The following is a 17,179-nucleotide window of genomic DNA, read 5'->3' on the forward strand; positions in this document are numbered from 1 at the left end:
GAATAGCCAGCCCCAACGATTCAAACCGATCAATAAAACCAACTCGCTAGAATAACATCGAATGTTTGAGAACACGTATAAAAAATTGGAATACACTCTCGAGAACACAAGAACAAAAAGTTCTGATATTTTCTCGAGAAATTATTGTAGTATGTATTTATATACATACATATTCATACATGTGCGTATCCATATCCATCGGAATATATACATATGTATGTGCATATATATAAATACTCTTGTGAGAACACTCTCTCACACACACACACTGAAACGATCTACACCCACATACGTGTAGCCTGAAATTTATGTATGTATACCACTACACCCAGACCCATCCCAGACGATCGTCAATTATGTGTGCCTCTGGCTTGTAAAGCTCTTTACAAATCAAATGTTTCCAGTCTAGTCATGCCCTTGCAGCGGAACGGGGTACTTGAATTTTCAATCCCAAATCCATAAACAATCGTAGAAGGGTCTTTCTTCTCCTGTTTGAGTTCAGCTAGTGAGGAAATGTAATCTCCTTTTAGCCGCCAATTTGTTATCCAAAACTGTTTACATATAGTACGTTTATTAATAATTTTATTACATATGACTATAGGAATTATATTGAATATTTTTGTAAACACGTTCTCTTACAATCGTTCCATTGGAATATGGCTGCTGTAATTAGAGAATAGAACGATGAGAATCCATCAACAATGTTCAAAGTCATAAACTTACCTTAAAAATATTTATTCACTCTATTGCTAGTTTATCTAAGTTAGTCATCTCTGCATTCGATGTATGTATTGGGCTAAGTTTGAAATATTCAACAACGTTTCTTCTGATATGATCAAGCACGTAATTATAATTATCATGGCGGTGAGTCTTCTTAAGTCCAGACCGGGGGCAGATGCAGCACTCGTCTGCATAGCCGCAGGCTGTTCTCCTGAAATCGAGTAAATCCATTTTGGATTTTTTTTTTTGCCCCCAACTAATGAGCACGAGAAATCGCAACTAACCTGTTAACACATGAACCCGAACGGATGCAGGAATAGCTCCATTGGGCACACAAGTGTAATTTCCAGAGTCCCGCAAGGAAGCCCGCGTTAGCATTAGCCGGCTGGTAGTGCCAATATCAGTTTTTTCCGTTTCCAGACTGATCCCACCTCGAAGAGAGTCGAAGTCGACAATGGAAGAGCCATGATACCTGCAATTTGTTTTTGTTCGATCATATAAAGACGCGAATATTGTAGTTTAGTCTCCACTTACCACTGGACAGAGGAAGCATGAGTGTTCACCGAGCAGGCCAAAGCGATAGTGCTGTCTCGCTTTACATGTATTTCTGTCGATCCTAGTATCTTGGCTCGGGCCGCTAAGGTACAGATATTAGATAAGAGATAATTAAACAATGGCCTGAATTAAGTCTATTATTTTAGCCAACCTTTTGCGTCGTAGTAACGGCGCTCCGAGCCTCCATCTCTATTGTCGCTTTCAGCTGTGGAAAGAATATTCAGATTGATGAGCTTTCATAAACATGGATTGGTGAAATTCTCAAATCCCGTACCTGTAATTTCCAGGATAATTGCCAAGTTTATTTTTGGCTCCGTGTTTACTTGACACTCATAGACCCCGCTGTCCCGTTGCTGTGCATAGTCAATTTTCAAGTCCCAATCCTCTGTGCTAGGCGGATGTATAACCGAAAAACGTTGATCGCCCGTGTAAGTATAGATGTTGGTTGTCAAAATGTGAAGGTCACGTTTTCGCATCCAGGACACCTACATGCAAAATACGATAAATTTCGTTCAACCCCATGGACTTATTTATAAATTTATAGATTTTATTTTTGGCAGTGGAATAATGCTTGCGAATGGACATTATTCCAAAGGAACGAATTTTTTATAAAATGGTAAAAAGGGTGGCTTTTGGGCAATTGTGCAACACATAGATGAACCATTTCCGTCCAACTACTCGCAGACCATGCGGAAATTCTGTATGCTGGCTATGGACGTCTATATAATATAGTAGTTCCAAAGAAACGATCTGACTTTTATAAAGCACAAAGTAGTTATTGTTTGTAGTATGGTGTCAAAATTTTGGTGAGCTTTCTTTTGTTTCATAATATTGCCTCATTTCATAATATAGTCGGCAACCGAGAAGTCCGTTCCGTACCGAAGTTCCTATAGCCTAACTATTTCCCTAAGGAAAGACTTTTATTAGGTTCTCATATTTATTTCTAGTGTAATTTGGGGTCGCTGATTCCGAAACTTTACCTGAGTTTCTTGGGGGATATCGAACATTTTAGGCAATTCTATTCGAATAGTAAAATATTCAAAGGTTAAGCAGAGGACAGGAGCTTCAGCAACGCCGAAGTTTAACAAATCTCTCAATGACTGGGTCGAATTTGATCGAAATCGGGTAACTATATTTTATAGTTGTCATATAAACAAACGATAAACTAGCAGGCCACATGTGCCGGATTGCTTAAGCCTAAGCTTTAAGGCTGTTCTTTCGAACATTTAGACTTTATAGGATGTCTTCTACACGCAATATCTTTGGTCTTTTGACAGACACCTTGGCTTCTACAGACATGAAAGCTGCATTAAGTGTCCTATAGGTTATAGGAGAGGGAAAATAAACAAAAAAACTTGCAAGGTTATACAAATTTCGACCCGGCAGAAGTTATGCCCGACCCTCTGGTTAACTGTTCATTTGGTATTTGTAGTTTGTATTGAAAACATGATTCTGGAAAAATTAGGTTTGCTTCTTCGAAAACAAGAGCTAAACTAAAAAGTAGCGTAATTTTCAGAATCAACGGCCTCAAATTAGAATAGAAATAAATATGAGAACCTTATAAGAAACTTGTTGTTGTCAGACAGATCGTTAATTTTATAAGGTTATGATGTAGTCAACCGATTTTGTTTAATATTATTAAATTGGTAATCTGACAACACACAAAAACCAAAACAAGGAAAACTTTGCCCCCAAGTTTGAAGTTTTTAAAAATTCACAAAGTACCAAGTATCATTAATTTTCGAGGTAACGACATTGATCATGAGATCATGATCAGAAGATCATGATACAAATAGTATAATGTAGACTTTTCCGAGCAACAGCTTCATTCGTTTTGGTACTTTTTATATAAAAAACACACACAAAAAAAACCCATGTATATATTTTAAAGGTACAGATCCGGAGCTAAATGTCAAAACATCGCCCTACGGATATTCTTCATGAGTCTACGTACCAAATTTGGCTATATCTTTCATAGTTTCCGAGATCTAGGTGTTAAAACGGACATACAGACGGACGGACTTGGCTCGAATGGCTGTTGATTGACTTTAGGAGTTCGGGAAATAATAATTATATACTATTTTGTCTTTTATAAGTAAATGGTGTCTGAATGTCTGTTTTTAAAGACGGTACGTACAGTTCGATTGCCCTTATTTCTAACACGGCACCGTAGAATTGCCGTCTCATCCACAAAAGCCGAAACATTTCTGGGACTTATGTCATCAAAATAGGGCCGCTCCACATTTGCCAAATCTATTGGGATAAAACAAAGATATGTACAGTTTTCACCTTAACTTAAAACACATTTAAGAATGTACTTACCATTGATATTTAAGAATGAAGATGCATTGATATGATGAAGACAAATATTAAAATTTAAGATCAAAAATATGATCGGTTTGACCTTGTTAAAAGAACTCGCTGCGCACATTGGTCTTACGAACGACGCGACCATAATGATATCGGTTAATTCTTCTTAGAGCCTTGACATCCTGAAATATGTGAAATTTGTTTGTTTCGCATAAATTCCTATGAAACGCGATTATTTGTTTGCACCATTTCAATTTATAATCTTATTGCTTGTTATGCACATATGTACATACGTACATACATACGTTTGTAAGAATTTTGTTATTTCTCTTGTGATAGGTCCTGCAGGCGAACTTTTACTACATGTTTATACATACATATGTGTGTGTGTATGTACACACATAACTTTTCCCTGCAATGCTAGGCAGGGGCACAGTAGGTGGAGAATGCAAATTGACTCGCCATGAAGAAGAACGGAGAAACTAAGATGCTTAATTCTATTCGAATTCCGTTCAATAGACTTACTTGTTCAGCGCTTAAGACTTGGCTCACTTATACACGATTACAAAATTATGTACACAGGATTGTTTGTATGCTTGTCTGCCCAGCCGAGTGGGACTTTGCTTGAGATATCCCGACTTGTCGACGAGTTATGTTAGACATTAAATGTTGGTGTGGTGGAATTATCGAAATATAAATAATTCAACTCAAATGCAATATTGGTTTATGCAATTATCTGAATTTTACTGCCCAGTTGAAATCGTGTTAAGGAAAACTTTCTCAATTGCAGTTTCTATCACAATGACATTGATGTTTAGTGCGCAACTCCACTTTTCTTGGTTTGCTTGGTGGTGGGTCACTGAGAAGAGAAGCTTTGATTGAAAAGCTCTTTTCAACAGTATTTTTCGTGTGTATGCATGCAATATTTGGATTTACAGAGAACTATGCATTCCTTTAAAATACCATTCCTTAATTAATTATTCGAAATTAATGAATTGTCTTCAAATAGAAATGTCCAAGACATTTGTCCGATTGAACTCTTGCAAGATGGTATCAAACTGGACGAATGATCTCTTTTAATTTTTTAGTATGTATGTGTACATACATACATATGTATACATACATACATACATGTATACACATGTACCCTCATTTTGTCAGATCGCACCATTCCAATGTTGTCCATAGAAATACAGAGAAAGAGTCATCAAGCGGCCACATTGATCCAAAAGACGTCCAACGTCCTCAGTACAGAATAAGGGACCAACCTGGTGCCAGGTTTGGCCTGGTACGAATCACCCTACGTAAAGTGGGCACAGGTTGTAAACACTGAGGGCGTATTACAGATAAACAATGATTAAACTACTAGAGAAAACATTAAAACTAATAAACGAATAGGTTAGAACTGCTACGAATATGGAAATTCCCCCAAGCAGAATCAAGGGCATCGAATTAGAAGCTTCCTCGGCCATTCTAAACAAAAACGGATAATACACTTTGCGAGGATGTACATAGAAGGAAGGATTTATCTATCTGAATGGACTCTATAGGACTCTCTAAGACTTATGTCTTTACCAGCCCATTCTGTCACTTCGAATTTGGAATATATCAAGTATAGTTCTGAAACGTTGAGTTCTGTAGATATTGATGTAAATATTAATGATTATTTTTATGAAAACCATCCATCAATAGCAAATTTATTTGTTGTTAACTTCTCAAATGTCCATCTGTCCTAATTAACACCTAAATCTCGGCAACTATACAAGCTAGAGCCTTTAAATTTGGTATGTAGTCAAGTCTAGTCAGATCAAGTTTGCGTAAAATTTCCATACCCCCTTTCGCCCCCAATATTTCCATAAAACCGATTTTCTCAGAAACTAAGAAAGCTAAAGCTAAAGTTTAAAATGTAACTTGTTAAAATACTCAAAGATTATGATTGCTAAAACTTTCTGTCTAGCCCAAATTTGAAAATACGATTGTCGTACCCAAAAAAACATTTTTTTTATATGGTACAAAATACCCTGTATGATATTATATGTCGTAAACTTAGTTTCTTAAACTAATTTTTCATAGCGCCTAAGGGTATGCATAAAAAGGGGGACTTTAGTATTTGCCAATCATTTTTATACCCTTGCAATAAGGGTATATTAATTTTGGTCAGAAGTGTGCAACGCATATATATATTCTTGATCAGCACGACGAGACGAGTTCAAATAGCCATGTCCGTCCATCTGGATCGACGCAATCTCCTTCTAGACCGTAAGAGCTACAGAGCATGTACATAGGCTTGAATATACTGCACAGGTTGTATATCTCGGATTCAGCCTATTTCATATAGCTCCCATAGGAACAATCGGTTGAGATCGTAGGCCGTCCATTAGACTTTTTAGATAAAACGTTTTTTACTTTAACGGCTGTAGGTAAGAAAAGATTAACAAAATAAACTAGCAAGGGTATACAAACTTCGGCGAGGTCGAAGTTAGCCCCGGCCCTCTGGTTTCGCTTCATTTAGTTGCAATTCCCAACTAGTTTTAGCGTTGATGGAATGGTGAGGCTATTGCAATTCTGGAGTTTTTTAGCAAAATCTGCTGATGATAGAACTTGGTGGTTCTGGAAATATATACGTATGTAGACAGCCTGCTCACCTTATTGTGTTGCCTTTAAAATAATCTTCGATGTATTTTTTTTCGAATCTATTGCAATACACTTTTAGACTTAATGATTCGATTTCCCCATCTAAGCCTTTACCTCGGGTATTCTATATTTCTAGCGATACATGTAGTTTTCCTGATAAAACATTTTTAACAACCTAACTTTTGGTAATTTACATTTGAGTAAATTATTAAGTCTTCCCTTTAATATTAATGCATATCTACTATTTCTTCTCATTTCTTCAAAGGCCATTCGTCCCTTATCAACCTTTAGAACTGACTGTCTTTCTGTACCATGGCTGTCGTAAAAACTTTCAAACTGATATCATTTATACTGACTTTAGTAAGGTTTTAGATTTTCTTCTCCTTACAAAAGATTCATTTTCGCTTCTCCTTATTAACAACAATTCGAGGAAACCCTGTTGTTTTTCAAGGCAATCTGGACCCTGGGTCCCTTTCATATGTATGATGTTTAGCAGCGCAGTAGTGAATCAGTATATAAGCAATTGCTTGAGTTTGTATTACGCGGTCTTAATTGGAACCCGAATTTTCGCTTACCACCCTATTCTGCTTTCTCAACCGCAGTCTTGTTCATTTGGCATTCTCTCTCTTAAAAACTAATCAACGGTTAAGTCATCATTACTGACCAGATGCGTTTTCCCTATTCATCTTAGTAGATGTGTCACCAACTACTTCCTTTACCACCCTTTTCGCGTTCCTTGCTAATCTTTAACCTTTGTCACCCAATCTCTCACCTTTTTATTTACAACAAAATCGCTGATGATATTTTGGACATTTCGCTGGTCGCAACCAGCTACCAAATACTTTGCCTGTGGTTCGGGGCATGGCTGTCAGCTTGTGCAAATATAGTATCCTTTTTCACTCCTTTGTAGACAATACTTACGACAATAATTTTTTGGAATAATCAGCAGTTAGCAACTTGTTTTGACGTGTTCAATTTTTTAATATCATTATTATTTCAAAGACGCAAATAAACGAACGCAATATATATATTATATGAGTATTCTACACATGTCGTAAACCGTTGTGTCGATTGCAAATTAACTTCAACTGCAATTAAAATTTAAAAGTCTGAGTACGGTAGGTTACCAGCTGATGCTATTGTGCCTCTTGGAACAGGAGCACCCTGCCTGGCGGATCCCAAACCCGAGCCCCAACCGCGAGCGCAATTGTTGAAGCTCTGGTTCTGAGCTGGTGCTGGCCGATAGGGTTGATATTTGTTCAAGGACTGCTGTTGACCTAAGTTGGGTGTTGAAATGGGTGAGGACAACACAGGGTCCACGGGAGAGGAAGCACCCAAGCCGAATGGAGAGGGTGAAGTATTGCGCACATTGGACCCGTAGCGAGGATTCAGATAACGTTGTTGTTGTGGATGCGGAGACGGCGATCCGTATGAGTTACCCTGGTACTGATCGGGCTGCTCGAACTTGGATAATTTGTCAAATGAAAGGGGCGACGGATTGAAGTTAACCGGCGGTGCAGACTGTGACGAGCCTTGTGGGACCTTTTGATAGCTGGATGGTGCGTTAAACTGTTGTCTAGGAACAGCTCCTGGAGCCACAGATGATGTGTTAAATCCGGAAGTTGGCCTGGATAATGGGAACGCGCCGTTGCCCCCAGCACTGAATGAGGCAGAGCTCTCGTTGGTGGGTGCAAATCGTGATGCGTAGTTGCTGGCACCACTGACTCCATCGTTGCTTGTAAATCCCTGTCCTGGATAAGCTGGTTGATACTGGGATTGAGCCGGTGCTTGGTACTGATTTGGAGGAGGTACATAGCTTGCCAACGAGATCTCCTTGGGTATGTAGAGACCTGCGGGTAAACACAAAACATAATTGGGCATTAAACATTAGCAAAGCGACAAACAATACACATGACTTCGAGATAGCATCTCCATAGAAAGTAATCAAAACAGAACTAGACACACAAAACAGGTGGAGTACTGGGACTTGAGGATTGAGTCTTGCCTTCATTATTTTCAGAATTTGCAAACAGTTCTTCAACCTCAACGTCTGCGTCCAAATTCACGTGGTTCTCAACGTTCCTATCTGCTTGTGACGAGTTGTTTTTTTCCAAAGGAACAGGATGTGATTGCCGGCTTACATATTGCAGGGATTCTTCATATTCTCTAAGAGATTGTTGCTCAAACGAGGATATCAATTCCCTTACATTCACTTGCTGCTCATTGTCCACGACCTCCTGTCTGATCTCTTGGCTTATGACTTTCGCTGGAGCTTTTGTAGTCGTATCCAAACTCTTTGCTTTCCTATGAGCTTGAGAGCGCCAAAGACGCATACTCTCCCGCAGTTTGAGAAGCTCGAGCTCTCGCTTTTGCTGCTCCAGAAAGTATTGTTGGAACTGTTCCAGCTGATGCAATCGGTTCTGCACGTCCATTGTGAAATCGGGAGATGGATTACACCACCGTTCCATTCGAGCACAATCGGAGCTCCTCCGCATATCCCCCCTAACGACATTGCTATCTTCCTCCCCGGATGACACAGGCTCAAAGTATTCGCTATATTCTAAAACATGCGTGGTTTGTTAACCACATAACCTATACGGTTAATCTAAATTATAATCCATCGGATGGGAAACCTTCAAGTCATGCCTTTTCTAGGTATACGCGGCTTGCAAAAAGGTCTGATTCTTGATTAGTAAGAGTCCGACCGTCTGTGTGTCCGTCCGTCTGGATTAACTCAAACTCGTAGACCGTTAAAGCATAGATTCAGTTTCAAACTGACTCAAGTAACCCTCGGACTACTGTTTGAAAAATCGGTATAAAGATTATGCGCTTGATTGACTGTACGCTGCTGCCCATCCGATGGTTATTAATTATTAGTTATACAGTTAATGTTACCTCTTGGCAGCTCAACGTTACGTCCACCCCATCCCTGGGCCACGCTTGGCTTGTAAGCGAGCTCCCTCTGAGGGTTTACCGGAGTTGGTACCGACGGCTGAAACAAAAGAAAGGAATAGTATTTTCCAAGTTGGAGAAAACAGATTTCAATTTCAAACCTTAGTATAGGGCACTTCCTGTTGAACGGATGCCGATGGTGGAGGCACAAACGGGCGGTTGGACCCCGAGTAGGAGAAGTCCTCCCGATCGTAGTTGGATGGCGAAGCCGCTGACACAATGGGCGTCTGACTACGGTATCTAGTTTCCTCCTGGAAAGCAGAGCTTGCAGAGCCGGTCTGAAGAGCTGCCTCCCAGGGTGATTTGACTACTTGCAATCCCGGCTTTGAATACTTTTCAATCAGCTGATCTTGGTGAATATTCAATTGCACCCGATGCTTGCCAGCATCCGAATACGCGGGCACAATGTTCGGTGAAGTGGTCGGCCTCGGCTGATACTGCTGGTAATCTGGAATACCAGATGGACTTTGAGTGCCGGCATTGGTCTCATCGACTACCCAATTCTCGGCCTTTTTGCGTCGCTTGGCAAACAATTCAGCTCCTTATTAATGCGTTTGATTTTATTTGTTGAGTGGCGTTCAGTTGAGACAGGCGATGGAGGCAAGGCGATGGTGATGGCGGTGGCGGTGGCGGCGGCGATGGCGGCGTTGTCAACAATGGCAAAAAGCGAATTTTAGGGCGATGGTCAAATCGATTGCGAAAGAAAAGAGTTAGATTATTTGCAAAATAAATTAGTTTGCTTACCAAAGGGTTTCCACTAACTTTAATTTACAGAAATATCAATTCAAAACAAACTTAATCGGAATATTCTCAAGATCGGACCAAAGTGTAATATTACAGACTGTTGAATGTGTTTAGGATTTGAACTTGTTCTAAGAAGGACATAGTAACCACGGCAGCCCGAGGTTAATTTCCGAAATATTTATTATTAAGTGGCAGTGAAATTTTACCTCGTCCCTTGTGCAGTTGCAGAGCAGTGATAAGCTCAGCGCAATTGTCGGGCGATAAGAGGCCGGCTTCAATATTGATTGACTCTTTGAGTGAGTTGTAGTCGCGCATTTGGCCTCTTGGATTCATGATTAGCTTTAACGGCATTTTTTCCAGCTTGGTTAGTTCCGGTGTCATACTTGCCTCTGAGTTTTCTTTATACAAACTGTGAGTCTCAAATGCGTTATCGTCCTCTAGACATGTACACGAACACATAGATTAGAAAACTATGCTAGTATTATGTGTCTGTCGCACAACAGTTCCAATAATAGTTAGTGTTAGTAGTTAAGATAATCGAGAAAGCGAATGAGCATTTACTTGTATGGCATGAGTGACATTAATATTGAAGTTATTATAAACATTGCAGATTAGGATTATAAACGACGATTAATTTGTTTATTTTCTATAAACATGGATCGACCGATCAGTTTTTTATACCATACGCCCATAAGGTGAAATGGTATTTTAAAGTCACCAAAATGTATGTAACAGGCAGAAGGACGCTTCTCCGACCCCATAAAGTATATATATTCTTGATCAGGAGTCGATCGATCTAGCCTTGTCCGTCCGTCTGTCCGTATGAACACCTAGATCCCGGAGACTGTAAATGCTAGAGCCACCAAATTTGGTATGTAGACTCATGTAGTATGTAAATAGGTCAAGTTTATTTCAAATTTTTGTCACGCCTCTTTCCGCCCCCGCAATTTAAAAAAAAACTCAACTATCTCCCGTATTTTTCACTGGCACACTTAAATTTGATACTAATATCCAGCAAAATACCAAATTTGATCAAAATCGGACAAAAAATAGTCGAGTTATGCATATAAACATTTTGGCTGGTGGGGGCGCTAGGGTGCTCGTATGCTTGAGTGAGCGAGATACTAAGATATGCTTGTAAAAAGCATGTGAAAATGCATTTGTTTAATCAAATTGAAATATTTGCTTTCCTGGTGTTTGGTATACCTAAGTCGGCGTGACGACTCACTTACTTCATTACTTTATGAGTGATGTTTTAAGGTATTAAAGTTCAGTGTGAATCTGACCAGCAAACTCTTAAATTAGAGATCGCGCCTTATATACTCGCGCCTCGTCATCTTGCAAAAATTTCTTGTTTCGCACTTACTCAAATAATGGCTTTTTAGCAGTTCTAGAAGTGATTACTTAAATAAAAAACATCTGTAAATTTTTTAAATTACTAACTTTCGGAATCCTCTTTGGGTTCTAACATTCCATGTAACGACGCATTCTAGTCCAGTCTAACTGAAGAAATCGAAACCCCTTTAGTTAAAATTTCTACAAGATTCATGCCATTTGAACGTTTGTACTAATCATAAACAAAAGTACCAGATTACAAAATACAGTTCCTATTCCTTTACCCATAAGACATAAGACCCGATGACAACTTTGGCATTTCCTTTAAGTTTTTAACAACTGATGTGTGTTTAGTACACTGCTTCTAGACTAGATTATTCCCATGAAGTAATAGCCATTAGAACTAGCACGATATACAACTATAAACGACTGCACACACACAGGTATTGAAAATGGTCACCTGTAACGGGGGGGTACTGTCTCCATCAGAAATCGCGCTACCAAATCACGAATTAATTATACCGACTCAACCCGTAACTGCGATTGAACACACAATGACCATTAGCATGCATCAATTGACCACAACTGTTACCTTGAGCACAACCTTCATGAACCCATTTGACCGAGCGTTTTTTTCGATTGACAAACATAGATTGGCCCTTTGACTTTTGGTTACTTATATCGCTCAACGAATGCGATATTCGGCGGGCCAGTTCAACCTGATCTTCCACAGTAGGATGCAGTGACGGGGAATAAAATGCCGATGAGGCATATAGCTTTCCTATCAAGTGAACAAATTGAAAGTCAGTTCCATAAATTGTAATTTAAGATTGTGAGTAAATATTGCTATTTAAAAGGCGATACGTAATTGGTCCACAGTTGTTGTCGTTTTAGTCGTGGTTAATGCAGCCGCACTTCAATCTTTTGGAATGAAATTTTACAAGGGCAAATGATTGAATGATCGAATGAATGAACGAATGAATCAAACGTGTTGGTATATTGGGTAGTCTGGATATATTGCAGATTAATACGTCTTTACGTATCACCTTTTATTTTATTCATATTCAGGACGAGATACTTACGGTTCTTCGGCAATATTTCAGGTGCATCGGTGGCTGGCGTGAATATTTTGCGCAAATCAACTGCCTTCGATACATTTGTGGATTCCTATTTGGATTCAATTACATTGGAAAACAATCTAACTAAGCTTCAATAAGGACGATTGGTTTGTGGTGTTAAGAAGTCAAAGCTGTTTACAAAGCTGAGGATCAGTACGCGACTAATTATATTGACGGAATCTCATGGCATACGAATTTTGTATTCTTTCGATTTTGCGTTCTCAATTTACATACTTTTCTTCTTTGCCACATTTGTGTACTCAGATGAAGTAAAATGTTTCGTTTGCTCGGATCGCAAAGGTCGCTTGGCCGAAAGCCGCGCTTCCTTTCCACTATGCAATTCATGTTTGGGGCTCTCAATATTCAAAATCGTTTGAAATATCCAAAATATCCAAATGGCTTTTACGTATTTACTGAAAGTCCGAGGATTTTGTACGTGTAAACGTAATGCATTATGGCCGTCTAATTTTCGATACTAGAAGACGGCCCAGCAATAAAATTTTCTTCTAACGATGATACACACATTAGCCCCAAAATATTTGTTTGTGTGTGTGTGTGTGTGTCTGTATATAGATCTCCCCACAATACATATCTATGTGCACATATAAATGTATATCTATGTATTTATGTATCGCATTCGGAGCTCTCTCTATTGCTAATTATAGATGCCATTAGAGAGAAAGAGAATTTGGACTAATCAAAGCACATTAGTCGTTATCTTAGCAAACATTTGCAAGTATATAAGAATGTGTATGTACAAGGTATCAGAGTGCGATATACAAATGTACATATGTACATACATACATTAAATATCTGCTGTACAGAAAGAATGCTCTTGATTTATTCAAAATTTCTTTCGGATTTATGACTATGAATGCAAGTCTACGAGATCAATATCCATACTAGGCAATAAAGTGAATGGCAAAATGTACTTATCAGCACATTCGCAATGGCTCATCCTCAAAAAATTCAGATCAACAAGCATATGCAGGGAACAAATGGATAGTTCTATATTCTATATTCCTGATTAGGGTAACGAAGAAGTCCTCGAGACTTCGAAAGTCAATAACTAATGGTTCAAAAATTTTCAAGTAACTGAGTTGATGAAATTGATCAACAGGTTTTTGATCAACTTTACTTTCGACCTTTTAACTTCATTTTTCTAAATACATCTCAGAGTGATCGGGTTTAAGACAAGAAATCGTCAATTAGTGTGACGTGATTTCTTATCCTTAAAGGAAAATGTTTAAGCTGAGATTTCTAGAACGAGGATCGGAGTTTTTTTTTGGCAATTGCCTTTCTAATACTCTTGGAGAAAATGTTTTTGGAATGCATTCGAAATTATTCATTAATATGGTGTAATGCATTCAATCTGTAAGTCCGCGACTGAAATAAAAGGTTACATTTTTTGTACGTACTTTGACATCGTATGCCTGGGGCACCGATTGCTGCTGGGCATTCAACTGCTGTTGCTTCAATTCATTTTGGGCAATCAACTGTTGAGCCAAAATCTGTTGTTGCCTAATTTGATTCGCCAATTCTTGCTGCTTTTGAATGAGCTGCAGCTCCTGCTCCTTTAGCTTAGTGATTTTCTCTTGGGCCTTTATGTTGACATCAATGTCAGAAATGATATCTTGGATTTGATCGTTGAAGTCTTTCTGTGTAAGGAGAAAATGGAATAGAAACAAGAGAAAATTTAATCCAAGCCGTTCTTAAATTGAAATGAGTCACAAGTCACAGGGGAAATGCATTTACATACATATGTACTGACATTTACATATCCACAGACTTACCTTATTAGTCGAACTCTTGATATCCGTTGGTGCATCTGCTTGGTCAACTGAATCAGCTGTATTTTCCTCAATTTCAGTGGTCTAGGCAAATTCAATTATACGAAGATTCATTAATACATGGTTCGGAAAAAAGAAACAAAACCGAGAATTCTCCTTTACCTTTGTGCTGGGAGCTTTCAAAGTCACAGATACGGATTCTTGGTTGGTTTCCGGTTTGACCTCAACCGGATCCTTTGATGGTTGGTCGACTGAAACATTCGATTTTTCTTCAGCTTCCTAATTGATAAACATGAACATAGCAAAAATATATAATATTTACATATAACTCGATAAAAATGGTACGTATTTTGAAAACATGTTTTAGGTAAGCATGTAAGTAGTATATGTATGTATTGGTATGGTTGTGGTTCTTAAATATGAATATATGTATGTATGTACATATGTTCGACGATTAGTAAAGAGCCAAGCCGAGGCAACAGCACTACCTACATACATATGTATGTATGGAAATGCATACATACATATGTATGTACATAGGAGTTAAATACAATCCTGTGAAATAGGCATTATTTGAAAATGGATACCAAAAAGAACAAAAATGTCAGCAGACATGATTCTCTATGTTTCTCATCATCGTATAGCAGAAGCTAAAAGGATTCGCAGCATTTATGGTTTTGTTCACGTTATTAGATCATCCTCCTACTGCTGCATAAGCATTGAGGCCAATTAAGCAGCTTGCAAATTCGCAATATTCGCATATATGCATTTAGGATATGTATTTATACTGTGAACGATACAAGATACTTCTTCTTCATCGTTATCTTCTTCTTCAGCATCGTCTTCCTCTGCCTCTGATTCCGTTTCTTCTCCTTCTTCGATTTCTTCACTTTCAACTTGGGTGTCCTCCTTTACACTGACAGTGTCCTCCTTCTCAGCTTTGGGCTCAGCACTAGCCTCCGCCACAGGCTTGGATTCTTTTTCAGTCTGAGCATCTGCCTCTTGGGGTTCAGGGGCTTTCGTCGTAGATGTTTCCGTAACAGTTTCTACTTTTGTTTCTGTTTTTGGTTCGACTTCCACTTCCTGAGATTCAGCAGTAGCAGCAACTGCATCGTCCGGACTTGGTGCTTCCACCGACACTGTCGTGGTCGTGGTCGTTGTTGTGGTCTCTTCGCCGTTTTCTTTTTTGGCAACTTTAACCGTTGTAGTCGTTGTGGTTTTTGTTTGAGTGTCGTCTTCGTCCTTTTCGACATTTTCCTTTGTCGTAATGGTCACAGTCTCGACTGTGTTTGGTGCTTCGATTTCCTTGTTCTCTTCGACGGTCTTGGCCGACTGCGATGGCTCAACTTCAGGAACCGTTGTCTTTTCGTTGGGAAAGAATTACATTAATGGTATACAATATATTGTTCGAACATTAGACCCTTTTGTTGTTTTTTTTTTTTAAATAGGTAATAAACAAATATTCTGCAATGGCTCGTGATATTTTCGAATGATGAACAAATTACATTGTATCAAATATTTACAATTCAATTCTAATACATTAAAAACCTGGTCTAATGAACTGACAAATCATGTGTGAATGTCTGTATACATATTTATCCTGCCAAAATCTTATGCAGTTTCTACTCACCACGACTTCGGAACTCGAATCCATTTTCTTATGTTTTCCAACTCCGGTTTTTAGAAACGTTCTGATAATAGAAGACAAATGTAATTAGAGATAGTAAATATTAGGCAGACAACGCCAAAGTCACCTAACCAATCGATGTACACTGACTTCAAGTCAGCTAGATTACTGAACCCCATAAACTGCTCTAACCATGATGGGATCGATAAATGTTATCCCCAATGGAGCTATATGATACAATAGTCCGAAATAATATGCCTGTCGTATATCGAATCTTAATGGTATAGTTGGAGTTTGCGTTAATTAAATCGGACGGACGGACTGACAAGATGAACTGGTCTTGTTATTCTGGCCAAGAGTTGTCGAAAACCAAGTTTAGTGATCCTAACATGCATACCACTTTGGCCTATAGAATTATATTCTAATTAGCCATTAATTGTTTGGGTTTTGTCACAAATCGGATTCCATTGTCATTTGAGTCTATGAGATCAATTGGGATTGATTTGGATTGCAAGGGCATCCAAAGATATTCCAAATTTTATTTCTTTGCTCTTTTTGTATTCATTGCAGAGGGTCTTGATTTCGATGTACTTACAGAATATAAGAGTATTAAAACAATTTATTTGTATGCGTATGTATGTAGGCTTGTTTGTGTGAATGATAAACACGATCAACAGGTGCGAAAATTCAATTCGTTTTTGACAGCATGCACACGTAGAATTGTATGTACATAAACACCGAGATACGCATTTTGACTTTTACATACATTCAGATGTATGATTTGAATTCAATACACTTTCTCGGACTCGATCAGCGTCATTACATAACTAACCGGGTTGACTTTTTTAATTACACAGATTCGTATATGAGGTTTTTATTTATAAGAAGAACCAATACATACATATATGATATGAGTATACATATATGAGTCCACCGTCTTAATATTGGGATTCCTTTCCACTCTCGATATATTCACATTTGCCAGTAAGTATTTGAATTATTTATATAAGACACGGCCACAATAAAATTATCAATTAATTTTACACACTTACCAATTTGCAAAGTATTTGTGCGATTTAAATTTGAAGCTCGTACAACGTATCTAGTACAACCGATCTATTGTAAGACAATAAAATTAAAATGCTATCCGGACTAAAATGACCTCGAATGAAGAAGAACATATATATGCCGTTCGATCTCAAGAATATGAGTGCACATCAAAGATAGCTTCCACACTGCCGCCATAGTCCACATTTTCTCTATTTACTACACACACACACACACTATATGGTCGTGGTCTAGGTCTACGCTCTCGTTCGAAAAAGCTTATTCGATACATATACTTTTATTTAAAACTCGCATATTCTATGTACATACACGCACAAAACCCCAAC

The 17,179-nt window shown here is 38.4% G+C and overlaps 2 protein-coding genes across 11 annotated transcripts; both read right to left on the reverse strand.

Annotated features, from left to right (window-relative positions):
• Window positions 1-537: 537 nt before the first annotated feature.
• Window positions 538-4,375, reverse strand: dpr7 (defective proboscis extension response 7). 2 transcript variants are annotated; one of them, XM_068297279.1, is made up of 9 exons: window positions 4,111-4,375; window positions 3,598-3,767; window positions 3,413-3,528; window positions 1,550-1,760; window positions 1,427-1,480; window positions 1,255-1,357; window positions 1,005-1,192; window positions 724-931; window positions 538-660 (listed from the first exon to the last, which is right to left on the reverse strand). In XM_068297279.1, exons 2-8 carry the CDS (start codon window positions 3,728-3,730, stop codon window positions 768-770), a joined length of 969 nt encoding a protein of 322 aa, XP_068153380.1. In that variant the 5' UTR covers window positions 3,731-3,767; window positions 4,111-4,375; the 3' UTR covers window positions 538-660; window positions 724-767. The 2 variants fall into 2 exon arrangements, with proteins under 2 accessions (XP_068153380.1, XP_068153379.1); XM_068297278.1 differs by having other exon boundaries at window positions 538-663.
• A 2,801-nt stretch (window positions 4,376-7,176) lies between these two features.
• LOC137582471 (uncharacterized) lies at window positions 7,177-16,998 on the reverse strand. 9 transcript variants are annotated; one of them, XM_068297031.1, is made up of 13 exons: window positions 16,838-16,997; window positions 15,789-15,849; window positions 14,966-15,520; window positions 14,321-14,437; window positions 14,162-14,242; window positions 13,787-14,026; window positions 12,333-12,417; window positions 11,843-12,031; window positions 10,122-10,352; window positions 9,273-9,712; window positions 9,115-9,211; window positions 8,225-8,779; window positions 7,177-8,069 (listed from the first exon to the last, which is right to left on the reverse strand). In XM_068297031.1, exons 2-13 carry the CDS (start codon window positions 15,810-15,812, stop codon window positions 7,321-7,323), a joined length of 3,363 nt encoding a protein of 1,120 aa, XP_068153132.1. In that variant the 5' UTR covers window positions 15,813-15,849; window positions 16,838-16,997; the 3' UTR covers window positions 7,177-7,320. The 9 variants fall into 9 exon arrangements, with proteins under 9 accessions (XP_068153132.1, XP_068153133.1, XP_068153134.1 ...); XM_068297032.1 differs by lacking the exon at window positions 11,843-12,031 and having other exon boundaries at window positions 16,838-16,998; XM_068297033.1 differs by lacking the exon at window positions 10,122-10,352 and having other exon boundaries at window positions 9,273-9,619.
• Window positions 16,999-17,179: the final 181 nt, after the last annotated feature.

The sequence above is a fragment of the Drosophila tropicalis genome, unplaced genomic scaffold (genome assembly GCF_018151085.1).
Source record: "Drosophila tropicalis isolate 14030-0801.00 unplaced genomic scaffold, ASM1815108v1 contig_859, whole genome shotgun sequence".
In the NCBI taxonomy this organism is placed as follows: Eukaryota; Metazoa; Arthropoda; class Insecta; order Diptera; family Drosophilidae; genus Drosophila; species Drosophila tropicalis.

What these genes read in the sequence shown, in the direction of transcription:
- dpr7 (XM_068297279.1), bottom strand. Translation starts at nt 3,730, where the DNA reads ATGGTCGCGTCGTTCGTAAGACCAATGTGCGCAGCGAGTTCTTTTAAC. An exon ending in AATTATCCTGGAAATTACAG is followed by an intron (nt 1,481 to 1,549) that starts GTACGGGATTTG and finishes TTCTTTCCACAG; the next exon opens with CTGAAAGCGACAATAGAGAT. An exon ending in CCGTTACTACGACGCAAAAG is followed by an intron (nt 1,358 to 1,426) that starts GTTGGCTAAAAT and finishes TCTGTACCTTAG; the next exon opens with CGGCCCGAGCCAAGATACTA.
- LOC137582471 (XM_068297031.1), bottom strand. Translation starts at nt 15,812, where the DNA reads ATGGATTCGAGTTCCGAAGTCGTG. An exon ending in TCAAGAGTTCGACTAATAAG is followed by an intron (nt 14,027 to 14,161) that starts GTAAGTCTGTGG and finishes CTCCTTACACAG; the next exon opens with AAAGACTTCAACGATCAAAT. An exon ending in AGGAAGTGCCCTATACTAAG is followed by an intron (nt 9,212 to 9,272) that starts GTTTGAAATTGA and finishes CTTTTGTTTCAG; the next exon opens with CCGTCGGTACCAACTCCGGT.